Genomic DNA, 26,348 nt, shown 5'->3' with positions numbered 1-26,348 from the left:
TCTCTCTCCGCAAAATGCGTGCAATCAATCAAAACCGAGTTGCCCCCCTTTCCCATGCTGTCCACCTCCACTGGTACCTTCTTGTCCCAGTCCACCCACTTGTATTACACCTGCTTGTCCAGCTACTGTATTCCAGTGCTTCTGATATACTCTTTTATTGTATACCAAATTTTCAATTAAAGATATTTCATAAAAACATTAATCTCTAAAATTCACACGTCTGTAGATGGTTTAATAAATTTTTTTTGCCACATTTTTCAAGAGGACATGAAAGCTAGAACCCTCCCCTTTCGAATAAGATTTTAGCGAGCCCTCCGCGATTTTTTTTCACCGAGTTATCGAAGTCTGAATGAGGAGAGAACCTGCAGCCCCTGAACCAGGTAGTGGTTCAGAGCCCGAAAAAGTAGTTAATTTTTGAGCAGCTGTATCTCCGTCAAAAAAAATCGCAGTGGAATCAGCCTGGTCTCATTCGAAAGAGTAAAACCTCTTCTTTAACACCCCTGAGTTGAACTTGGTCGAAAAAAATTTTCCACTCCACGACAAGCCGAGAAAGAGAGGACTGTTTCTCTTGGAATGTTTGCCAACTTTGGATGACTGCCAGGCACTCAATGAATTTTTTCCGCGATCTTTTTTGGAGGGACATTCAAGATGGAACCCTTCCCTGTCGAATGAGACCATGGCGAGTGCTCTGCGATTTTTTTTCGCCGAAATATCGAAGTCTGAATGAAAAGTGAGGCCTGAGCCGCTGAATCGCGTAGTGATCCAGCCCCCGACAAAGTAGTCAATGTTTGAGCTGCTGTACCTCCGTCGAAAAAAATCGCAGCGAGGTGAGCCTAGTCTCATTCTAAAGGGTGAAGTCTCTACTTTGACACTACTGAATTAAATTTGTTTGAAAAAAATTCTCCACTGCACGACCTGTCGAGAAAGAGAGGGTAGTTTGCCCTTGAATCTTTTTCAAGTTCAGAGAACTGCCAGAAACTTCATAAATTTTTTTTGTCATATTTTCTCGGGTGACAGTGAAGCTGGATCCCTTCTCTTTCCAATGAGACCTTAGTGAGTGCTCTGCGATTTTTTTTCGCCGAATTATCGATGTCTGAATGAGAGGTGAGCCTATGGGTTCAGAATCACGCAGTGGTCCGAAGCCTGAAAAAGTGGTCAATCTTTGAACTACTGTATCTCGGTCCAAAATAATTGTAGAGAGGTGAGCCTGGTCTCATTTTAAAGAGCAAAGCTTCTACTTTAACATTCCTGTATTGAATTTTCTCAAAGATGTTTTTATACCGGGAGGATGTGTGGAAAATTGAGGATGATGGCTTTGCCTCACAATTTTTCTAAAGAAATTTCGAAAGTCTATTTCTAGATTGTTTAAGCGTAGCACATAGGATGTTTATGAGTCCTATCGTATTGCAATTTCAGCTATCAATGCGAATATGTCCACTGAAACAAATAAACAATAAATGGTATCCAGTAGCAAATGCGATATCTAATTGCATATTTAGTTAACCATTTCCTACAAGTAGCGCAAGATATTAACGTCAATATTAGGATGATCGAAGAGGAACGATGTCGTATAACTAGTGAAATTGGAATATTTAACGTGTCACAAGTTTTGCAACATTTATTATACGATCCACGTGACAAGAAGGATGAGAACGAGCAAGAGGTTAGACATAGAATGAAATATTAATAAAATTCAGAAACTGGAAATAAATGCTCAAAATATTTTGCGTTCAGCAGCCTGCACGTCCATCCGAGTATACGAGGCAAATGTTAATGACAACAGAAGAGAAGTCAGAATATATTTTAAAATCGTGCTACAAGCGCAGCATGCCTGGTCTTTGGAAATCACCACGCTCAGAAGATTTGAATTTCGAAGTGACTCCCAGGATGATCATTTTTCAACGATTCACTCCTGGACATGCCTTCAACGCAAGTGTAACACTTCGTAATACGACACAGGTAATTGAGAGAATCAATTAATCAGAACTCCTCCCTTGAAAATAATTATAATAAAGAATCTGCTCCATGAAAAAAGGTGTCACAGTATTTGAAAATTTGCTACGAACGCAATCCCTTCTTTTCCGTGGAGCACCGAGGAAGCAGTTACACTATGATGCTTGCACCAGGGCTTTCGAACACTTACAACGTCAAATTTGTTCCCGAGGAGAAGAAAGATTACGAGTATCGATTAAAGTTTGCGACCAATAGTGGAGAACTCGTAGTGCCAGTTATAGGTAAAAGCAACATTAGAAGAATTTCATTTTTTCCGATACTCTACAAATGATTTTCTCTCCAGCTATCGGGCCAAGAGGAATTTTGGATTTCCCCGATCAGATTGAAATTCCAACGACAGCAGTAAAAGTTGCCTCCTCGAAAGCGCTATTCGTTCGAAACGTAGGAGATGCGCCAGCTATTTTCGTTCTTTATAGCAGCAAGTAAGATTGCTAAATAGATTGTCGATGCAATTTCATTCAATTGGGGATAAACTTTAGTTCACGATTTTGGATCGAGCCAAACAAGGGCAGCATAGATGCAGGAGAATCCTTGCAGCTTTCCGCTTATTTCTTGTCGAACGAATCTGGTGATTTCGAAGGAATTCTCTATCTCGAATATGAAACAGGTAGACGTCTGTATCATCTGTCCTGATTAATAACTAATTTATTATTTTCTTTTTCCTCTCTAGGGGAAAAGCTAGGAATACACGTTCGATGTTCCGCGCAGAATTGTCCTGTTCGTATCGACAGAAGCAGCATTAGGATGGAAGAGACGTATTTAGGATTATCCAGGAGCAAGGTTGTAACGATTCACAACAGAAGCGATTACATTGTCAAGTACAAATGGATGCTCCTCAAAGATGCGACTACTGATGACCAGCAAAAGAAAGAGTAAGCTGCAAGAATACACTTCCCAAGTGATCAAAGAATAGGGAAAGCCTAACGCTCTCGCAGATATAAAAGACTGTTTCACTTGGTGTACGAAACGGAGCTGACTCGCTGCGTCAACCTGGTTCATTATAACGTTTGCACCCCCGACGTTCACCAACTGGTTTATCAACGAATCTACGCAGATGAGATCGAGTCACTGTCGAAGGAAACTTTTCAATACAATCATATGTGCTTTATGCTGACGCCTCAGGTATCTATCCACGTGTCGCGTTCAGATGAGCTTTACGTCAACAGACACGTGTTCGTTAGGAAGGAGAAATCTTACCAAAATCTTCGACCGACGTAACTGTTCTATTTCGGGCTCTGGAAGTCGGTGAAGTGACTAGTACTGCCTACCTGGAAATCACTGGTCGAGAAGATAGATTACCATTGAGGCAAGAAATTCCATTTTCCTCATTTTTTTCTAACTGAAATATAATGAAATTTTTGTAACAGTCTGCATGGGATTGGCAGAGGCCCGTTTTTCCGACTGAACGTCATCACTATCGATTGCGGAAACCTATATTCTACTTCCGTGAATAATTACGAGGTAAGTCGTTTATCCGATTCAATTGTCTTTAATATTACTCGAGCATAGATTCGACCAACTTCAATTACAAATTCTACGAGCAAACAGAGCGTTGTTTCAGGTAATAGCTGCCAATAAGGGTCACATTCCTGGTACGCTAATTTACCAAGCGAAACTAAGCGATTTCGGGGGTAGAATCGAAGTCACACCATCTAGTCTTTTCTTGAAACCTGACCAGCACAAATCTTTCAACCTGTGCTTTTCCTCGAATCGTACAGGTGAATTTGTCGAAAGAATAGACTTTGTCGTTAAAGAAAGCCTCGAGATACTCTGTCTGCACGTCAAGTGAGTCACGTGAACAGTAAGCAGTAGATTAAACTGTCCCTAGACAGACGAATAATGTTTCTTTTCTGTTTCTCGACCACGTAGAGGCTGCATCGTCTGCCCGACATTGCATTTCGATAAGGAGAGTCTTGATTTTGGTATCACTGGCCTAGGTTAGCTTGCTTTCGAATCAAAGTAACCAGCCCTGCGAAGCATTTTATCCATTTATATGATTTCAGGTTTTAGTAGTCGACAAGAGGCGCACCTGCATAATTTGTCGCTGGTCCCTGTGGCGTTTAGCATGAGCGTGTTCGATGATGGAGATCAAGCTCCATTGGTCTGCGATGAATTCGCCAAAGCTCGCACAAAGCCTAGCTTTCCCACTCATCCTCGAGAATTTTTTGTCTGCCCTGAGGAAGGAGTGATTTCGGCGCAAAGCTTCATCAAAGTTAAAGTAAATACTCTTCTAAAAAAATATTTAGACGACACTGAGCTGCAAAAACAGGTTCATGAATGATTTTGCAGATCATCTATACTGCCAACATCGCTCGTGTCGGACGTACAGTGCTCTGTGTCCACTTATGGGACACAGACTCGGATCCGACAACTTTATCAATCAAATTCTGTGGTCAAGTGGCTACCTTACTGACTCGTCCCTGCGAAATTAATCTTGGATCTTGCTTCATCAATTTCCCATATACGAGTTCTTTCCGGCTGGAAAATGCGTCTGAGATCGACGGATACTTTTGTTTCCTGCCGCAATCGGTAAACGATAGCTTGCGATTCTAAGTCGTTTTTTACCTTTCGTAATTGTTTTACACAGATTTCAGAAGATGCACCGCTGGTTTATTCTCTTTCGACGTACCAGGGCTTAATAAAAGCTACTCACTCGAAAACAATTCAGTTAACTATAATTGGAAAGGTATTAGGACTTCAAAAAGTTACTCTCAGGTAAAATAACTTTTACATGTTACTTTTTTAATTTCTATAAATGCGACTAAGGTGAACAAAGATGTCGACGATTTCTGATTCGTGTTAGCATGTTAACAATGGGAGAAAGATCGCCAAAAGTGTGTTGCATAATCACGTGCCTCTGGCAAGGACCAGTCGTATACGTAGAACCGACTATTCTCGATTTTGGCCAAGTTCAAGTTCTCGAAGAGAAGTCGATGGACCTGTTGTTGACAAACGATTCACCGACAACTGCTCGTTTCACTGTTGCTTTCGTAAGTTTCACGTCTATTTTTTTCTTTTGATTTTATATTACGATTTAAATACGAAGTTTCATTTATTCGTCAAGGAAAAGGACAAGCTGCCATTAACCATTACTCAAGAATCTGGTGATCTCAAGGCGCACGAATCGGTCAAGCTCGTTATCAAATTGTATCTTCGCGACGTGGGAAAATGCAAAGGCAACATTACGATACATATTGTTAATGGTTCAATAATTTCTCTTGATTTGATGGCAATTGGAATTGGATGCAGTGTCGTCTTTGAGCCACAGATATTTCCGATTTACGATTTGGGTCTCGTTTTCAGGTTCAAATCTATTGTAATCATTTTCAAATCATTATATTTTCTACACGTGCACGTAGGATTTAGTCTTATGACTTTTCCATGTAGCCATCAAATGATAAAACAAACTATAACGCTAAAGAATTATGGAACTCGTCAATACCAGATCTTTTGGTCCACCATGCCAGAAATAGAGCTTCATCGAGGTCGAATAGTTCTACCCAAAACGTGAGTAGATTTCTTGATTTTCTGTTACACAGACTTTAGCGATGAACTGATTTATTTCATTCAGTCTTAAGTTTCAAATTGAACCCCTGGTCGTGGAAGTTCCAGCCGAAGGAACGAACGTCGTCGAATGCAAACTGCTTTCTCATAAGTGAGTACACCAACAATAAATATTTAAATATTTAAATTTTCAAATATTCAAATTTTCAAATATTCAAATTTTCAAATATTCAAATTTTCAAATATTCAAATTTTCAAATATTCAAATATTCAAATATGCAAATATTCAAATATTCAAATTTTCAAATATTCAAATTTTCAAATATTCAAATTTTCAAATATTCAAATTTGAAAGTACAAAAACATACATATATTGGTAGGATCGACGAATGCGTGCAACAAGTATGGTACGTTTTTGGCCAGATCGAAAGAATGGGAAAACGTCATTTGATTGGCACTTCGACTTTCACCGTCTGTCTAACGAAGCCACAAATTTTGTTTAATAAAACCGAATTAATGTTTCGCATTGACGTCTGTCCTGAGGGTGATAAAGTGCAGCATATAGGTTCGATCAGTTTGTACATTTTCCTCGATTCCACCGAATTTTAATCTACTCTTCCCTTACAGACGAGCTGTCGATAACGAATAAGTCCAAATTGGACTTGGATGCCAATCTTTCGGTCTCCTCTCCCTTTTCCTTACTAACTGCTGAAGACGAACGTGTACAGAGCATGAAAATTCTTTTAATAGACGGGGAAAGTACCAACATACGCGTTATTTTCTACATCGACGACGAAATTAGCCATCTTTATTCCCAAAGCTACGTTAATGTGCTACGATTAGTCTATGACCAACATCCCCATCAGGTACCACCATATTGAATCTCTAGAGAGAACTCTGAAGAACAAGTCTGATCAGTTTCTTATCTTCAGAATAAAATTATATGCAAAGCTTTCCTCAATTTTCCAAATCTGCTTCTCGACTGCACGGACTTTGTCATTGACTGTGAACTTGGTTTGAGTATCGATAAAATACTGACGTTGACCAACGATGGACCTGTTCCAGTATCGTACAAATTCGCGTGGGTGGGAGATTCCATTGAGATGGAACGCGAATCCAACATCGATCGCGTGAGTTCTCAATTCTCACTAATTCCAACTCAATGTAGACTTAAAACACTATGAATCTGTATAGAGATGCAGATCACATTTCCCTTGCAACCACCAGAAAATCGACACGTGTGATGGAAGAGACGAGCCAACACATTCGACATCTGCACTCAAAAATTGTACGTTTCCTAGACCTTCTGAAAACAGTCAACACCTTCTCAAAATGAAATTTTGAAACCTTACGTTCCTCTTACAGCTTCTCTATCAGAAGCTTCCACACAGGAACACGAATCAGAAATTACAGTTAGAGAAGAAAGCACCGACAACTCGGTGGATAGTAACGAAATGAGAAATCGGTTCAACCAGCTCGTTAGCAGACACTTTGAAGAGTGTACAGAACTTCCTGCTTTGGAAATGCTGAGCACCGAGCCTCGATTGAATTCTGCTCTTAACGAAGTGCTGAAAATCGTTCCAAACGAAGGAACTGTACTTCCATACACCACACAACGAATTTATATCCAATTCCATGCGTTCGAGCGGCTTCGAGTGAAAGCTACAATGGTTTGCGACATTTTTCGCGGTCCTTTTGAAAAGGTCAACATACTCGCGCGTGCAGACAGTATAAGGTTCAAGGTAGACACAAGCATAATTGATTTTGGTGAACAGGTAATTTCTTGCTCTACAAATTGGACTTACTTCGAAGCTGAAAAGTCGTGGACACTTGCAATTAATATTGTAGCTTTTCTTGGAACCTTGTCAGAAAAATTTCACGCTGACAAATTGTTGCGGCATAGCGTTCCAATATAAAATAACCGATTTGTCTTCCGACCAAAGAAATGATGCCTTCCACATAAATCCTTTCAAAGTAGAACCAATGAGTGGAACTGTCAACGTCGAGTCGTTGGTTCAATTCAATGTAGAACATCGGCCAACGATCCTCGGCACTATCGATCGTCGATTGAATCTCGAAGTGAACCCCTTCCTTTCCTCCTTAGTGCTCGCTAGTTTTAATTTGAAGTTCTGTAACTAAGATTCTATAGTTAATGGCTTTTCCAGATGGGTGATTCAGAATCTATCACAATCGTGGTGAAGGCGTTTGCAACTTTTCCACAAGTGTACCCATACATATCCTGCGAAATTTCACATCGACAGTACCTGTCTGTTGAGATGGAATACTCGGCGATTCAGTCCCTAACTACAGAGTTTATCATTAAGGTAAGAAATTGAACTTCATGTACTTCAATTTCTATCTTTTTTAACTAACTCTTGTGCTATAGAAAATGGAGACTGTTCCAGAGAATTCAAGTTCTGCAAGAAACGATTTGTTCTCGGATGATATCGAATGTTTGACTGGTAAATATGATTCGAGAGTTATTCGCGGGAGGTTTCAATTTAAAAACTACTCCTTTATTTTACGTTGTTAATGTATTCCGAAATCTTCAAGCGGAAGAATGGAGCATCATTTCCTACGACGAAGTATTCCCTAGAAGCATAGATATAGCAATGGCAATGGAAAGATATTTGGCGAAATTATTCGTAGAGTCGAATTCATACGTTGCAATGCAGTATGGTGCAACTGCACAAAAGGAACCGATTCCTCGGCTCTTTTCCTCTGAATATGTTGTAGGTCTGTCTCTTTTGCTGCTTATTTTTCGGTAGAATTCAATATTAATTAGAACACCTTTTGCACAGATATGAAGAGTGTCATTATCGATCATGTCTCTCAGTATTCTACGAGTCTGATTAATTATGGCCCATGGAATGTGGAAATACGGATGAGGAAGCCGAGAAAGAAGAAAGCTCTGGCCAAATTAGGCATACTAGTGCATTTCAAGGCACACACGAATTTAAAAGTCGGCGATTCCGCTGTTTTCCGCGTTACGTGGCAGCCAAGTCGAGAAACGTTTACCGAAAGATGTACAACAGTCAAGCACAGTGTCTATATCGAGGTAATTGACACGATAATTTATCTACAAAGATAAACGAACTGTGAGAAAGCAATGTTCAGGTTATCCATGGATGCACGATCCCTATAACCATAAAAGGAACGGTTACGTACCCCTTTCTCACTGTGAATCCTACCCTTCTGGATTTTCAACGAGTGGTCGTGGGAGAATGCTTAGTTCTAAGCATTTTGATACAGAACGAGTACGTGGTACAACTATTCTATTTTTCAACTGTTCTAAAACCAGTCCACGCTTAGCTAGTTTAATTACTCCTTAGAGGATTAGTTAACTGCAATTGGGAAGCAAAGTTATCTCCCTCAGGCAAGAAACGACAGGATGAATGCCCCTTTTACGTGCAACCTGACTTCTCCCTTTGCTCACCTGGCCAAACACAGGTCGTTCGGGTTTGCTTTAAGCCTCGAACTTCTGTACGTATGCCGTGTCTACAAATGACTTGGTTCTAAGACGAGAAAACAGTCCTCCTTGTTACATTCCTGCAGTGTCACGTGCAAGCGAAATTGGAGATATCCGTGAAAATGGGCCTGGAAACGCAAGTCGTTTCGCTGACTGCTTATGGGATCGAACCGAAGCTCAATATAGTAGAACCAACAGTTCGATTCCCAGCGGTAGTGCCTTTTACGGAGATCCAAGAGGAAATCTTCACGGTTGAGAACGCGAGCGATTATCCTATCGAACTCTTCTGGCGGCACTTAGACGAGTAGGCAGAGCTGCAACAATGCTAACATTTTATACAAAATTTGATATTTACTCAGAAAACGTTGCCTTCTAAGTCGGTTCCAGATCGAGGATCGCGTGGTGGATTCACTGCTGCGTTATTACCAAGTCAACGAAATACTGTTACCTCCTAGAAAGCCAGGCGATCCAATGCCTTCGAGTTTCGTCGAGTTCTACAATGATCTCGTGAACGAAGGGGCTCGTGCTTGTTCCCTGGACAGCTTCGACGAAGGCCTGCTACAAAGTAGCGATAATCCACAGAAAACCAGTAAGCGGGGGCGGTGACTTTTAATCGAATCTGCTCGGTCACGCTTGACAATAGGATAATCTTCTCGGTTCAAGATTATTCCGAAAAACTGGGCTGTGGACCAGATCTTCCTGGGAAAAGTAGAGACCCAGTTAGAGAATATTTCGAGAGCGTGAAGAAAAAAGCCATCTCAAATGAAAACCTTTTAGATCCCACGATGCCAGAAAAAAAAGTCTGCATCATTTTTCATGGTGCCCCTTTTACTGGTACTTTTATTCTTTCATTTCCCTATTAGCCTACTTTCCTAGCAGTATCGTACATCGACTCGATTAAACAATTCAGAGTACCAAGAAACGGCATGCAAAAGTGGCAGAGTCCTGGGTGTTCCTGTACTTTCTATCGACAAAGCGATTACGGAAGCGATAGCTCTCGGTGACAGTTTGTGTTCGCTCAAGTTACGACAAATCGTCGATGATGCTTATCAGAATTATATGGAAGTTTTCCAGAGACACAAGTGCGAACCGTAGTTCTACGTTGTTAAGTAATGTAACAATCACACCCAGCTCTGCTTAATTAAGCCACTTTAATAATTTCATGTTCTATATTAGGGATCGTGAAATCAGTGACATGGAATCTCATACAGTGGATGGATCAACGGCGCGTGAAAAATCAATCAAGACAAAAGGTTCCTCGAAACGTGGGAGAAAAATCGAGACGCAGACATTCAGTGACGTTGAAGAAAGTTCGAAACATCCACAGACGGAAATAACCCTATCACTTGGCGACAGACTAGATCCAGTCAAAGATTTAGAGAAAGTTCCTCCTATTGATAAGCTACACTCATTAGATCCTCTCAGCCGATACGAATATAAGCTTCAAGCTATTTTAAATTTGGAAAAAATAATTGGTCCTTATGAAACGATACTCAGCATATCGCAAAAGGAAAAAGTCAGCAAAAAGAAAGAAACTCCGTTCCTTGGAATAAGTCCTGAGATTCTTGCCGAAGCTCTTCAGCAACGGTATGGCATAGGATCTATAACTTCTCGGAAGGGAATTGCTACAACCCTTCTTGCCATTTCTGTCCTTAGTTCGTTGAAAAGTGATTCTTTGCAGACTTTCCGACAACAATTTTAATCGCGGGTTCGTCGTTCAGAGCTTAGACAGTAATCTTCTCCGAAATTCTGCGGCTGAGATACTGGTTTTATTACTGAGGATCGTTGGCCATGCAGCATACTTTCTATTCGTTACTTTTATCAATTCGATGGCTGATTACAATCGTAAGATAGAACAACTTCGACAGGAATATGGTAAGAGGATATCAAGTCCATTATTGAAAAAATTGTCAATGTTTGAGCTGCTGTATCTCCGTAAAAAAAAATCGTAGGGAGATGAGCCTGGTCTCATTCTAAAGGGTAAAGCCTTTACTTTAACACCTCTGAGGTGAACTTGGTAGAAAAAAATTCTCCACTCCACGACCCGTAGCAAAAGAGAGAATGGTTTTTTCGCGAATCTTTCTTAACTTCGTACGACTGCCAGATACTCGATGAATTTTTTCCGCGATCTTTCTTGGTTGGACATACAAGCTAGAACCCTTCCCTGTCGAATGAGACCACGGCGAGTGTTCTGCGATTTTTTTTCGCAGAGATATCGAGGTCTGAATGAAAAGTGAGCTTTGAGCCGCTTAATCATGCAGTGATCCAGACCCTCAAAAAGTAGTCAATCTTTGAGCTGCTGTATCTCCGTCAAAAAAAATCGGAAGGAAGTGAGCCTGGTCTCATTCTAAAGGGTAAAGCCTCTACTTTAACACTTCTAAGTTGAACTTGGTCGAAAAAAATTCTCCACTCCACGACTCGCCGAGAAACAGGGGGTGGTTTTTACCCGGATCTTTCCTGACTTCAGACGACTGCCAGGCACTCAATAAATTTTTACTGCAACCTTTTTTCGTGGGATATTGAAGTTGGAACGCTCCCCTGTCGAACGAGACCATGGCGAGTTCTCTGCGATTTTTTTTCACCGAAATATCAAAGTCTGAATAAGAAGCGAACCTGCAGCCCCTGGACCAGGCAGTGATCCAGACCCCGAAAAAGTAGTCAATCTTTGAGCTGCTGTATCTCCGTCAAAAAAAATCGCAAGGAGGTGAGCCTGGTCTCATTCTAAAGGGTAAAGCCTCTACTTTAACACTCCTAGGTTGAACTTGGTCGAAAAAAATGCTCCACTTCACGACCCACCAAGAAAGGGAGGGTGGTTTTTTTGCGAATGTTTTCCAACTTTAGCCGACTCTCAGGCACTCAATGAATTTTTTTGGCAGTATTTTTTGTTGGAATATTAAAGTTGGAACGCTCCCCTGTCGAACGAGACCATGGCAAGTTCTCTGCGACTTTTTTTCGCCGAGATATCGAAGTCTGAATGAGAAGCGAACCTGCAGCCCCTGGACTAGGCAGTGGTCCAGAGCCTGAAAAAGTGGTCAACCTTTGAGTTGCTGTATCGTGGTCAAAAAAAATCATGGGGGCGTGAGCCTGGTCTCATTTTAAAGATCAAAGCCTCTACTTTTGACTCCATGTAAGGAAATAAATGATGCTTATAACAGAGCGCAAAATCGATCGCGATGGGAAGATCCGAGCCATCGATGAGATGTCCCTATCAGAATATGACTTACTGAATGAGGAAGACAAAATGATGTTCCTAGAGGCGATTTTGCCAGGGAAAAGGGAGAGGGCAACGCTGAGGCGGGCCCGATTCGCTGAGCGAATAATCAGCCGCAGAAAAGGGAAGGTATCACCCGAAACACGTTGCTGCGAAAACCACATTGATTCGTCAGCGTTCGCTCGGTGAACTGGGTATATCGACAGGGCATAATTTTAACTTTGCAACAGATTCGTGGTCGTGTCGCGAACTCAAAGTCAGCCAAGGGGAAAGGAAGTGTAAAATCGTCGAAGCGCGAGCGAAGCAACAAGAAACCAGCGAGTTCGAGGCCCGTTTCGAGCAAAAGAGAGACTACTAGCAAACCAACGAGAAGTAGAGATGGTTCGAAACGCGAACGTAAGATTTATCGTCAAGTCTGGAAAACTAATGATCGAGGAGCATACAGATCTTTAGACATTTCTGTCCATAGAGCGACAAGAAGCTGTCCCAGGCGAAATTAAGCAAGTTTCAGTGGCTATGGATCGTTATTACACGGATCTGTCAGCAATAGAAAGTGTAATTAACAATTGGGATCCAGTGAAGAAGACTGTCGTATATATTTCTTCTCGTTCTTTGCAATGTGTCGCAACTTGGCGGTCTCCTAATTAGTTCCTCCTCTTTCTCTCAGGAAATATCGAATGTCGCAAGAAGCAAGGTACCCAGAAGTGCTAAATCCAAAGACGTAGGATCTCTAGATACAGGTCTAGAGGTAATATTTCAAGTGCCATTTCTTTTAGTAAAGTGAAAGAAACTCTATAGAGATATTTAAACAGATGGATGCAAGCAAGTTTTACGTGTGGTACGTAAAGGCTAGCGATCCATGGCAGGACGTTATGTATGATATGATAGTTGCCCAAATGAGTCAAAATCATTTAGCAAAATCTGCTCTTCGTAAGTTGCAATCATTTATATGTGCTCTTCGTAGATAAAATAATCTCTGACAAATGACAGGGTTAAACTGCATACGTTTCTTCTGTAGCTGTCGAGACTCCGCCCGAACCAGATCTTCGATCCAGACTTTACACCGTTCTCACGTCGAGTAACAGTGAAAATCAAAATAAATTAGTGCCTAGAAGTAGTTGCGTACATGTTATACAAAGTTAAAGATAAAAAATGAAGATCAAAAAGAAATCTGATAAAATCCATGCTTATTTAGATGTTTATCAACTGCTCTCATTGACATCGACACCAACATTGGAATCAATCTTGCCTGTTAATGAGCCAACGCCTGCTGACGAGCTGAACACGCTAGAGAGTCGTGTGGAAGATCGAAGAAAGAACAAAAAACGTAGACGACGAGCGTCGACAATTGCAGACGAGCAAACGTCGGCAGGCAAAGTAGAAGATCGATCATGGATCCCATCAGCCAGCGAGAGCAAGCACACGGTTTCAGAGACGAGTCTAGAAGAGCCACCGAGACCACGATGGATCCTTTCACCGAATCAGTCTCAAACTTTTAAGATACGTTTTCAACCAGAAGCAACAGGCGTCTACGAAGAAACGTACCTATTAACTACTGTTGGCGGAAATAACATCACTTACGAGGTGAACGTCAGTGGCGTTGCTGACATACCAACGCTGGACATGAATCCTTCAACGATCTTCACCAAAGTAACGCTACTTATCAGCATCACTCGAAAAAATTGCACCTTCTCAGGATCACTGTTTCCCAGGTTACAAGTGGCCAATTAGACGATGCATCTCCTCCTGCGTATTTTTTAGACAGTGGGATCTACAATTTTGGACCGATCTTGGTTCTTGGAAGTGATAAAAGGTCCTCTTTTCTAGCTTGAGTAAAAGTGACGAGCTTTCAGTGGCACAATTACTACATGGATTTCTCTTTTAATAGACCACATTGTCGTGAGGCTCAATTTCGCTTCTGTAACATTTCCAAAGTGCACGCGGAAGTCTTCTTCTTTCTCTCGGAAGACGAAATCCGTCATTTCAACATTCAACCCGAGAAACTCGCGATTCCTGTACGTTATTATTGGTCTTACGAGAAGAGCTCGATAAATTTAAGCTTGACTTTTTCATAAATCAGTGCTCTATCTATTTGTAGCCTGGGGAATGCGAACTGCTGTTTTTATCAGCTACTGCAACGAAACTTGGGACCACCTCAGGTACACTGTACTTTTGGGTCAAAAATAATCCATCTGTCCACAGAATCAGGGTAATCTTTTGAAAAAACAAATGATATAGAACAGTACAATTCTTTTTCAAACACTAAATCAATCATGACCAATTGCGCTTCAGCTGCAAAGCGAAGGCACGAAGCTGGACATCCAGTTAGACAGGAAGCAATTATCCTTTGGTCGTACGCTCCTCTACCGAACAGACTCTCAAATTTTGACGATTCAAAGCGGAACTGCGCTACCAGTTTTCTGGCGAATGCAAGTCGAAGAATCAGCTGAGCCTAAGATAACTTATGCACCTGATCGAGGAACGATCAATCCCTGGGGGCAGCAGAGAATCGAGTTCCAACATCATGGGACTGAGGTAACTCGGTGCTTCTGAACGATAACAGAGGGATGTGGACACGTCCACCTTTTTTAGGTGGGAGTGATCGACAGGAAACCAATTACATTCCAAGTGTTTGTGCAAGAGGAAGACGAGGAGCCGATATTCACGGAGCTGATCCTTGTATCGGCTGAAACTTACGATGTTGCAATTCGCATCGATCATGCCAATCCTATCGATCTTAAATGCATCAAAGTTAATGTTCCTGTCAACGCTGCGTTCACGATAAGAAACCTAGGGGAGTACGAAGTCAAATACGTGTAAGTGTTCCAAAACTATACATTTTCCCTATAGGAACATGATAAAGCTAAGAATTTCTTCAGGGTTACGTCAGAGGATAATGAAATATTGGCAAAATTAAGAGCACCAGCGAACTTAAAAGATAGTCTTGTAATTCAGCCGATATCTGGATCCATTCCTCCCAACAGCGAGAGGATAGCGAGGGTTGGTCTTCGAAACACATGAAATTAGCATCCAGAAGTAAAGTACAGTGTTTTTTTTACAGATGACATTTGTAGCAAGGAGTGAAATAGTTCTTAAAGAAGCAGCAATATTGAGATGTCACTTGGTCGATGCGAAGAACGAAGCTATAATAATTGCAGAGATTCCGCTAACAGTTTCTCTTGCTGCTTACTGTGCAAGGTACGATATGCATGTGCATACCTAAAAAGCGGGATATATCCCTGATACGTTCACGTTCCCATTGCAGATACAATATTAATCCTTACCCTGTGATGGACTTTGGATCATTAGCTGTATGCACAGAGAAAACCATGCATCTTAGCATTGAAAACACTGGCAAATTTCCATTTCACTACTCCATTTACGTTCAAGATAGACATCCCTCTGTCATGTACATGACATACGATACGTTAGGGAAGAACCAGTCTTCGAAAGGGAAGAGCAGCAAATCGAAGAAGGGTAAAAATCCAGGAAAAAGTGGGAAAGCTGATACTGAGTAAGCAATAAAATGCTAAAAAATATGGAAGCTTTTTTCACGATGAAAACACTTTTGAATTTCAATATTTTTTGAACAGAGATCCTTTAGAAGGAAGATTAATGGTGGGACCAATGACGATAACCAAACGTGAGGGTGAAGTAGACGTGGGACAAACAGACAATATTGCTATTCATTGCTATGCCGAGTTTGTCGGCTCTCAGGAAGAACAAATCACATTTCTCGTGGACGATAACAGTGTCGAAACTAAAGAGGAAAATCTAATCACGCTGTGCGTACATTCATCCGTGCCATGGGTTGATTTCCAGAATCTGGACTCAATATTCCAGGAGAATTGGCTGACCGATCGAATTGAAGACTTTGACTCCTCTAAAAAGGTTTTCTGCCTCGTGTCTCTTTCCCTCGATTATCAAAGTCGGTCATCGAATCTACCCTAAATTTGATTGTACAGGTGGGACCATACACAGTGTTTGCGCGTCAAGAAAAATGTCTCTACTTCCGGTACGTGATCGTATCGAATACCCATGTAACACGCTTCAAGCTCTACAATCGAAATATAGTGGCTGCAAACGTGGACATGTTTCTAAGATGGGAATCTCTGACATCAGAAACAATCAAATCAGACACGTTCCTTGTAGAACCGCGGAACGAATGCATTCCTCCTATGAGTTACAAAGTCTTTACTCTATCCTTCACGCCAACCACCATTCAGGTAATGCACGTGATTCGTTTTCTATTCAACACAGCTTAACTCAATCCATATCTAACTTCTGCAGACTTACGAAGCGATCTTAGATGCAGTCGTAGCTTTGCCTCCGCATCTGGAAGACGAGAGGCTATCAATTAAACTAGTAGGGGAGTCTTGCGTTCCAGAAGTAGCAATCGTGCAGCCAGTTCATGGAAAACGAGAACCAGCTGTTCTTAACTTTCGTCGTACATTGATCAACGAGACCACTTCAGAGCAGTTTGCCCTAGAGAACAGCGGTTTTATCAAAGCGAAGATAATCGTGGAAATCCACGAGGATCAGAACGAAGTATTTGCAATCTCAACACCTCCCGAGAGTCGAAGTTTCTTACAAACTTTAGCTACAGAGTGTGACGAAGGTAAATTCATTTCATTACACCAGGTGGTTTTGAAGATAACAAATATCGGAGTACATTTTTAGAAAGCAATGGCCGATGTACCATCGTTGCTCTGATGCCTGGTGATTTGGCTTACTTCAATGTAACATTTTCTCCGATCGAGGTCGGAAACTGCACTGGAAAAATTCGCTTATTCGTTGTCGACAATCCCTACGAAAATCTGACAATAAACCTGGAAGCTGAATCATACATGGAAACGATTGTTCTCGAGGGTCTGGAGATGGAAGACAGTAAACATAAAGTTAGAAACGAAAGTCGAGACTCGATTCACAAAGGACGAAGATTCTCTTCCAAGCAAAACTCTCTAGCCTCGAGTATGCAATAATAAAATCGAAGATTGACGCTATTACCATCCAACATATACACTGTTCACAAAAATGATGACAGAAAAATTGTAGACAAAAATTGCCTAACTTTGACTGACGATAACTTCGCGAAAAATCATCGTAGGATTATGTTCTTTTTTTTAAATTACGGCCTGAAGTCTTGCCTATAATATACTATGCCTTAATTTTAAATTCAGTGCACCTTTAGTATTGTACTGCCTTAAAACCGAAGGCATGTTTATCATATTGAAAATTCCAAAGTTTGACGAAATGCACAGACTGCCTGGAATTTTTTTTGGAGATGCCGTTTCCAGGAGCATAAAGTAGGAACCTTCCCCTTCAATTTAAAAAAAAGATGAAGTCCGTACGATTTTTTTTCGCGAAGTTACAGTACTTCAAAGTAAACCTTGCATTTTTGCAGCACATTGGGTGGTGCCAACACATGACAAAAATGCAAGGGTTACTTTGAAATGATGTAACTTTGCGAGAAAAAATCGTAGCGACTTCATCTTTTTTTTAAATTAAAAGGAAAGATTCCTATTTTATGCTCCTGGAAACGGCATCTCCGAAAAAAATTCGAGAGAGTCTGTGCATTTCGTCAAATTTGATCGATTTGACCGATTTTTGCAGAAAATTGTTCTATACCATAATTTTGTTGAACAGTGTATTATTTATTCTTTCTAGTGTCAACAAGATCAGTGTACGCGACATCTCTAACATATATTCTTGACTATGGACTTCGTTTTGTGGGCAGAATGTACAAGAAGACCTTTAAAGTGGCCAACAAATCTACGGATCGATGGTATCGCTTCCAATGGAGCGTGCACCCGAACATCGTGTTTATTCCATCCATGGGACACGTCAAGTATTTAACATACAAGGAAATCGTTGCTACCTTCTTGGCAGCAGAGCCTACAGATCACATAAACGTACATTCTCACTCCACAGTAAATAGCTGTACATTCTACTCGATTCTACTGAAGGTTTCCCTGTTCATTCAACAGACTTGCATCGAGTGTGTCATATGCGAAATCGAGCTAGCCGATTCGACGACAGATAAAGCGTGGGATGATAGGCAAATGGAGGTGCGATGGGAGAGGATGCACCCTGATGTCGTGAGTCAGCCACAGGATGCGGAACTAATGTCGAGGAAAATGGTGGGGCCGAGCGCCGAGCCAAAGTACCAAATAGTTCCTGGAACGGGGAAATGTATCCAAGTGTTGCTCAGTGTTACGGTAGCCTTCTCGGAATACGCTTGTCCTGTTCGAGAAATCTATTTCAAGGACACGCTGATGTTCCAGGTTCTCTACTTCTATTCCTCTTTAACGCGATGCCACGATTTTATCAATATCCATTCACTATTTCGACTACAGACCCGAGAGTACAAATTCAGCCTATCGAATCCAGGAGTGGTAGACACAGTGTACGCTTGGAAGATTACTATGGACGAGCAGTACCCAAAGAAACAAATGGAAAACGGCCAAAACTTTACTCCGAGGCCGAGAACCCCGGATGACATCGCCCCTCGCTCTCGACCTAATTCAAGGTCCTTCAAAGGAACCGCTTTCTCCTCGACCAGCGAGCTACGTCGGAGCAATTTCGACAGAGACGGAAGGAGCGATCCCAACAGCACCAACTTCTCGAGGCGATGCGTATCCTCAATTTCTGGTAAACAATATTTTGTTCGCTTTCAATTTCTCAGTGAACCAGAACTGCACAGAGAATAGAACCTTTATTCCTGTAATTATGTAGACACGTTCGAGGTGAGACCAAGCTCGAGTGCAAGGCCGTCATCAGATCTTTTCAGTAGCACCGCTGGTTTGTCGCAGCGGACCACTGATAGTTGGTTAGAGAGCGACGATTTGCCATTTTCCATTTATCCTGAAACAGGAACAATATTGCCTCAGCAGTCCATAGAGTGCACACTCAAATTTTCTCCAATGGACGTGTTTTATTATAAGGCGTATCTAACGTGTAGGTACGTGCAAGCTAACCAGGAACACAGTAAACTGATTCAAATCGTCCTAAGTGTGTGTCAATAGTGAAATATATAAAATATGTTGATTGAATAGAGTGGAAAACATGAATCCAAATCTACCAGACTTGATAATTCCCATCGTGGCGAGAAGTCTATTGCCCTATTGTCACTTTGACGTGCAAGAAAGCGACTATGTCACCAGTGGCAGACGAGATCCAAAGCGACCTGGCCCAATTGGACAGGAAACTGTGGATGATCCTGCTTTGTGGCATAATCTCAGAGTAATCGAGTTCAAAGTGATCGGTGTAGGCGAGACTCACGTTAAGTAAGCATTTTTCGAGGAATCTATTACGACCGATTATGTCAAACGAAATGCTGAACTTTAGGAAATTCCATCTTATTAATCCGACGGCAGAAGATTATCGGTTTTCCTGGAGGGATCGAACGCCTCGTCTAGCAGACGAGATATCGAAGTTTCAGTGTACAGTGCTGGAAGGGATCGCAGAAAGCGGGAAACGAATCGAGCTGGCTTTCACGTTTTTGGCAGAAGACACCGGCATCTTCGAATCTTTTTGGCTCTTTTCCATCGAGAGATACAATCTGAGGAGCCTCTTTCTCCTAGTCGGAAACGTAACCGAACCATCGGTGCACTGCCTCACGATTCACGCAAGACTGAAGCCAACAACTCTAGGTTCAATTTCAGACAATTCACATGTTTATGCTAGAAACTTCATATCCACCATTCAATTCGCTATTATGCTTGTTCGTCTCAAGGGCTCAATGTTAGAGACTCGGTAAAACTACTAAACGACGAGGATTTTCACATACCCTTCAAAGTAGTAGAAGAATCTTTATTCTCTGAGGGTAAATATCAGAAGATTGCTGTCAATCCGATGACTGGAATACTATCACCGAAGTCTCAACAACTTTTGTGGTGATTCATTTTTCTAATTCATTGATCTGTGCCAAATCGATTTCCGAACGAGTAATTCAATGAAAATTCTCTGTTCCTTAACTCGCCCATGAATGCAGTTCCCTCCTTCATTATTTCCCACTGAACGGTCTAAAATTTTCGCGCAAAATACTGAATGCGGCTTGGTGAACTTTTTAATTTGCCCACAGGGTTGAGTACCATCCAACTCGGGTCGGTGAATTCCAGTTTTCCATTCAGTGCGCTGTGAAGCTGATGAAAAGTCCCCTCACAGTTTTCGTAGCCGCCTCAGTTTACGAGATCGCGTCTTCAGTTTCGTATTGCAAGGCAACGGGTGAATCTGTACGAGTCGACGAGAAGAAAGAACACGTTATCGATTTGGGCAAAGTGAGTCAATGCGTACGTAATTTTTTACTTACAGAAATCATTTTTTATTGATGTTCGTAGGTGACGCTTCATGTACCGATTTCTGTGAAATTCGACGTTACGAATATAGGAAAAGTAGCGTTTTATTATACTTGGGAACTGGGCATGACGCCAGAAATCGCTTGCAGAAATGCTTACAGAATTGCAATGGCTCAAAAACAGGGGCACGTAATTGCCGAATCGCAATCGACCTGTTGCCTAACGCTGACCACGTTCCGAAAAACTGTGATCAAGGATCATCGTTTTGCTTTAAAGGTACAGATAAAACATATTTTGTCTTAACAAAATTGACAATCTCTAACTCCTTTTGGATTTATGTTAGATTTCCAATGGACCTACATACAGATTTTTGCTCAGAGCTTTTTCTTCGAAGCCTGCTATCGAATTTAGCTTCGATCGCTACGACTTTGGCCCTTGCTATATTCACGAAAATAGTGCAGTCTCCTACTATGCGCAACTTAGCTTAACGAACAAAGAAAACGTGCCTTTCATGTGAGATTCTTTTTCTTTAAAATAATTGTAGATGTCAAACGAGCGAATCTTTATTAATGCAATTGAATCGCAGAATCGAATGCAAATACGAGGATCAACCACACTTACTGGTTAACTTGAATTCCATTTCCGAAGCCCTGACTGCTGGTTCCACCATCACTATACCTATCGTCTTTCGACCATTGAAGGAAAAAAAATATCGTGAGCAGCTGGCGTTCACTATCGACTCAGTCAATGAAAAGAAAGTAACCATTACTGGCGAAGGAATCATTTACAAGGTAAGTCGTTTCCGAGAAGCAAAGATTTTCAAGGCTTCAAATCTCCAAATATTTCAATTCTCGAATTCTTTCAGGTCCGATTAGCAAATCCTCGTGACAAATCTATCGATCTCGGCAGCGTCATGGCTTTCCAAACTGTCAGCAAAAGAATCCCAGTGGTGAACGAAGGTTTAGCGCCAGTAGAACTAGAGTTCAATTTATTGAAAAACTTCAGCGATTACAAGGACTATGGCGATCCCCTTCGACCATGCACGATCGAAGAAACCGAGCAAGAGGAAAAGGACGAGTACCTGGCGCAAGCTTCAGTCATGGAAACCAAACGTTCCTGGACTCAGGACAACACGCTTGCAACTGGCGAGCCAAATCTCTCAGACGTTCTCCGAATCGAGCCATCGTCAAAAGTTGTTCTACGCCCTGGTAAAACGATCAATGTGCTTGTGAGATTCAAACCTACAGCTAGAATGAGCGAGTTTACGAGCAAAGTGGCTTTTCGAACATCTTCGATGATTCTGCCTCTGTTCGTGGTGCGTGGCAGATGCGTTGGACCTCAGTTCCGATTAAACAGAACACATCTTTCCTTTGGCACGCTCGTCCAAGGCTGTGCCGAAGAGGCTAAGCTGGTTTTAATGAACACTGGGGACGTGGGAGCAAGGTCGATCCAGTTCTTCCCTCGAGCATCAATTCATACTCGTTAGTCTAACTTATGAGAAATTATAATACCATTCGTTTCGAATTAGGTTTAAATGGAACTCGTCAAGATTGCCAGTAGATTTTAAAATTAATCCCACTTCTGGCTACTGTTCTCCCGGTATGGATATTAACTTCGTTGTCACCTTTCAACCCTCTCAAAAATGCGGCTCGATTGCGGGCGAGGTAAGTGCAAGAGGAAAATGCAATACTTCTGTGGGTACATGACAAACATATCGACGATTCGTTTCAGATAATAATAGATATCGAAAACTACGGTTCTCTATCGACCAAAGTCAGTGGAGGATGTGCTAAATTGCCAGAACCAATCGAGACGATCCTATTCGAGTGTGTCGTTCGTCAGCGACAGTCGCAATCAGTGCTAATTGCGAACAATAGTAATATACCATGGAAGTTGACGCCTCAAATAACTGGCGATTATTTCTTCACTCAGAAAGTGTTATATGTACCCGCCCAAGGGTTTGCCTCTTGCCTGATTACCTATGCACCTGTCGCTATCAATACAGAAGACACTATGCACACTGTACATCTCATATTCATAGTCATTAGCAATCATCAGCAACGCGTCTCATTGTGAATCAATTCATTTTCGTTTTTCTATTGTGTTTCCCTAGGGTACACTCTTACTGAAGACCCCAAACGAAGGGACAAACCTCTTGTTGTATGCTCTTCGTGGGAGAAGCATGGTTCCAAATGTTGCTGCGAAAATTGAACGCCAGTTCCCTGCGAAAACGAAATATACCGAACTATTGCCTGTTCACAACTGGCTCGACAGACAGCAACGATTCCAATGCGAAATTGCACATGTCACGAACGATAGAGAGCAGTCGGAGGTTTCATTTTTATTTTTTCTCGAATTCTTCCGACAAAATTACATTTTTCAGAAAATTCTTACTCCTTCTCTGCGATAGATTCCATTATTTCGTTTCGTCGGCAACAACAAAATTGACGTTCCAGCAGACAGTGTACGAGATTACCGTGCAGTTTTCTACTCCTACGAGAAATCGACGTTCCATTTTAAGGTAACTTCTACATTCCTCCTGAAAAAAGTTGACTGATTTGCCATGGCTAATCCAAGAACTTGTTAAAAATGATTCCATTAATTTAGGTAACGTTCACTAGCGAAGACAATCAGCATCAATTTTACGAAATCGAGTACAATGTCACGGAACCAGAAGTGATTGAGTCGATTAAATTGACAACCTCGGTCCGATCTCAAGCCTGTCATGCTATAAAACTAGAAAATCCTCTAGATCGTGACTCGATAATTTATACAGCAGAGTGTCACCATCCCTTCGTCACTATTCGTCAACTACCAAAAACTGTTTCACCAATGTCACATGTAAATTTAAACCTTGATGAAAAGTTTGCTCGTTGGAGAGTTATATAAATCGATATAAATTGGTATTAATTCTAGGATTACATTCACGTGCAATATCACCCAATATTGCCATCCGAGGAGTCTGTGGTAGGACTCGACATTACTTGTCACCAACTTGGACGTTTTCCATATGAATTGCGCCTAAAAGCTACACCAGCATTTCCAGAAAAAGTGACTCGGGTCAATGCGCCTCTGGGAGCAATTTGCAAGTTTTCGCTTACTTTGAGGAATCACATTAATCAAGTGGCCAAGTTTACAATTCAAGTATGACATGGAAAACCCATAAAAGATTCAACATCAAATTTCAAAGGAAAAATTATACTTCATCAGAGGATTTGGAGCACTTCTACTTTGCTATATTGTATTACAGGTAGATAACGACTGTTTTACGACTTCGAGAAGCATCCAAGTGTCAGAATTAAGCGACGGCGTGATTAATGTCGTCTACGAGCCATACAGCCTCGAAAATGTTGCTGCCACATTAACAGCTTCATCGGCTATTGCTGGAGACTTTGAGTGAGACGAATTTCTATATTCATCTTACCTAACAGACTAGGGTGTTCAATTAAAAAGTAATTACTTGTTGATACCGTAGGTTTCCTCTGATTGGAACGTGCTCTTTGCCAAAACCCATGGGACCTTACATAATCAAGCAAAAATCATCGACGTCGATACCTTTCAGGAATGTCTTCAAAGAAACTAAAACTTTCAACTTCCTCGTCGACATTCCTGAAACGTTTACAATTGAAACACCATCACTGACCCTTAATTCTAAACAGGTACTTAATTTCTACCCATTTCAATTCATTCTCTCAGAAGAAAGAGTACAAAAATTTTTTTAAAGGCTATCGACATTAAAGTAAGACTACTGGATAATAATCACCGTGAACAGAATTCGATAGAAGAAACGTATCCCGTCACAGGAAAACTGCTAGTGTATTGTGTCGATCACAGTCTGTCTCATATCAACTGGGTGTATTACTTGAGAGGAATTTTTGAATGAAATAAATTCCTATTGATAACATATAATTAATATTCAACTAATATTATTTATATATCGTAATCTATCACAGGTTGAATACAAAACATATACTTACATCTAGTAGAAAATGCACAGCCATTAGCTCGGACAAAACCGACCCAGGTCTCACCACGAGGAGGTTGCTGTGCTGAAGACCCACAGAGAGATAGATGGAACCAAAGTTCCATCGATAAATTTGAAATTAGTAAACCAAAGACATGAAAGGCCAGTGTACATTTAAAATAGGGAAGATAGAAAAGAGGGGGCAGGAGAATAAATAAATTTAAAATTTGAGCAAAAACTCACCGATCGTCCACGATGACCAGTGGTCACTGGACAATTGACCAGTGGTCATTGATCAACTGACCAGTGGTCACTTGTCAACTGACCAATGGCTAGGGTGGTCCAGGGCCCAAGAGTCCCTCGAGGATTCCAAGGGAGGGTCCGCACCCGCCGGTGGACCGGCGGCAAGTGAAGCATTCAGGGTTCTCCAGGGGTCTTTATACTGACTCGAAGAAGAGGGGGAATCAATGAAATCATCCCTTCTTCTTAATCAAGTGGAGAGTAATTCGCGAAAAATTGGTATCTTTAATCGAATAATCGTCGCAGCAACAATTTCTGGTACAAATATTGTCAATAACAATTATATGCAGTGACTTATGCAAATTATTATTATTATTTATCATTTTTAATTAACGTGATATGAATTAATTTGCAACTTTATAGTTTTGGAATGACTTTTTTTACTTCTTGATATGTTCAATTATCTGTTACATTTTAATGAAAATACTTGCATTTATTGTTTAAATATATTAGACAAAAATATTGTATTTTATCATTAGTTTTGGATTTCACCAGAATTATTCTTTCATTGCAAATTTATTTAAATAATGCTCGGTACTGAATTGTAATTGTTTCTTTCTCGTGTCAGTATGACCTTTGTCAATCAGTATTGTTCTTAAATTATCTCATTGTCAAAGAGAAATCTTTTATAGATCCATCACCATCTAGAACACGAAAATAATAAAGGAAAAAGAACTTTCACCCTTCGACAGATGACATCGATTTTCGTTTTGGCCTCGTTTCAACCTAGAGATCGTGTCAGCCTGACGAAAAAGACTAGAAGACGACCTTTCTCAGTAAGAATCTAATAATGCTGGTACAGTGGTTCTCTTCGCTTCTTTCTCAGGTATATAAGTACATAATTGACTCAAGATAAGCGTAACTGTACCACTTTCACCGTTTCTTGGATTCATTTGCATACGTATGAAAAGCAGGTAAAAAGTGGACATTTCTTTTTTTCATATAAGCCAATCTGTGAGATATTATATAAATATCATTGAAATCACATCGTATTGCGGTGATAACGGAGGTCAACGCATAAGTCGAGTCTCCTCTCGATCGAGAGTAACAGTGATTCGTAATCGTCCAGGTTTGGTTTGCGTTACGCGAGGTCAGTCGGTGGATAGCGTAACTGGACACTGTGTCTGAAGAATGCAGTTTGTAAGCCATCCTTTCGCTGATTCTCGGCGGAGGATCTCGGAACGGTTTACGACAAAGTTGGCCATGGTCTTGCTGCGTCCACGCAGGAAACGGTACCATTCTTATGACACAAGTCGACTGGCGCGACGAGGAATGCTCAGCAGAACATTCTTGTTAACGCAATCGCCTCGCACACCATTTCAATCGGTTCTTAAGAAAGTAAAAGTTTCTTTAGGCGAATAGAGAGGTTTGGCCGATCGTGTTCAAACTCTGTCGAGACGTTTCTTTCTTATCTCAATCTAGCAACTAAGGAATATCGCTCACGCGTAGCAACGTTCCTATAATAGAATTAATATTAAGTACTATTAATTTCAATAGATTTCAACACTGAGCCCAGATATTTTACACGATAAAGAAGCAAAGTTAATGGTTGAAACTTGAATCATCGAATCGACGATGTGCTACGGATTG

General features: G+C 41.1%; 1 protein-coding gene across 1 annotated transcript; it reads left to right on the top strand.

Annotated features, from left to right (window-relative positions):
- Nucleotides 1–1,288: 1,288 nt before the first annotated feature.
- LOC143181451 (hydrocephalus-inducing protein-like) lies at nucleotides 1,289–24,377 on the top strand. Its single transcript, XM_076381833.1, has 88 exons — nucleotides 1,289–1,292; nucleotides 1,361–1,401; nucleotides 1,472–1,663; nucleotides 1,735–1,959; nucleotides 2,036–2,234; nucleotides 2,297–2,435; nucleotides 2,493–2,620; nucleotides 2,684–2,885; nucleotides 2,949–3,135; nucleotides 3,195–3,319; nucleotides 3,381–3,474; nucleotides 3,518–3,798; nucleotides 3,842–3,878; nucleotides 3,951–3,972; nucleotides 4,017–4,231; nucleotides 4,303–4,542; nucleotides 4,601–4,728; nucleotides 4,817–5,003; nucleotides 5,078–5,316; nucleotides 5,401–5,520; nucleotides 5,585–5,668; nucleotides 5,898–6,082; nucleotides 6,145–6,383; nucleotides 6,450–6,647; nucleotides 6,712–6,805; nucleotides 6,883–7,292; nucleotides 7,366–7,626; nucleotides 7,683–7,841; nucleotides 7,913–7,979; nucleotides 8,071–8,253; nucleotides 8,319–8,575; nucleotides 8,635–8,774; nucleotides 8,850–9,004; nucleotides 9,038–9,290; nucleotides 9,364–9,588; nucleotides 9,630–9,820; nucleotides 9,897–10,077; nucleotides 10,163–10,573; nucleotides 10,668–10,913; nucleotides 10,973–11,032; nucleotides 11,091–11,168; nucleotides 11,248–11,266; nucleotides 11,369–11,459; nucleotides 11,512–11,620; nucleotides 11,721–11,795; nucleotides 11,839–11,954; nucleotides 11,996–12,073; nucleotides 12,142–12,326; nucleotides 12,404–12,593; nucleotides 12,667–12,821; nucleotides 12,865–12,945; nucleotides 13,010–13,157; nucleotides 13,216–13,319; nucleotides 13,365–13,847; nucleotides 13,910–14,010; nucleotides 14,086–14,240; nucleotides 14,296–14,356; nucleotides 14,400–14,406; nucleotides 14,490–14,732; nucleotides 14,790–15,011; nucleotides 15,048–15,197; nucleotides 15,259–15,395; nucleotides 15,463–15,711; nucleotides 15,809–16,088; nucleotides 16,163–16,423; nucleotides 16,488–16,815; nucleotides 16,878–17,168; nucleotides 17,865–18,109; nucleotides 18,185–18,481; nucleotides 18,554–18,848; nucleotides 18,933–19,158; nucleotides 19,253–19,483; nucleotides 19,545–19,849; nucleotides 19,933–20,092; nucleotides 20,281–20,476; nucleotides 20,537–20,770; nucleotides 20,838–21,007; nucleotides 21,081–21,285; nucleotides 21,360–21,937; nucleotides 22,023–22,158; nucleotides 22,226–22,558; nucleotides 22,608–22,826; nucleotides 22,905–23,015; nucleotides 23,102–23,335; nucleotides 23,411–23,638; nucleotides 23,745–23,890; nucleotides 23,970–24,153; nucleotides 24,219–24,377. Exons 1-88 carry the CDS (start codon nucleotides 1,289–1,291, stop codon nucleotides 24,375–24,377), a joined length of 16,293 nt encoding a protein of 5,430 aa, XP_076237948.1.
- The last annotated feature ends 1,971 nt before the right edge of the window (nucleotides 24,378–26,348 follow it).

Source organism: Calliopsis andreniformis, chromosome 7 (assembly GCF_051401765.1).
Source record: "Calliopsis andreniformis isolate RMS-2024a chromosome 7, iyCalAndr_principal, whole genome shotgun sequence".
Classification (NCBI taxonomy): Eukaryota; Metazoa; Arthropoda; class Insecta; order Hymenoptera; family Andrenidae; genus Calliopsis; species Calliopsis andreniformis.
Note: the sequence above shows the minus strand (reverse complement) of the source record. Positions and strands in the feature narration are given on the sequence as shown.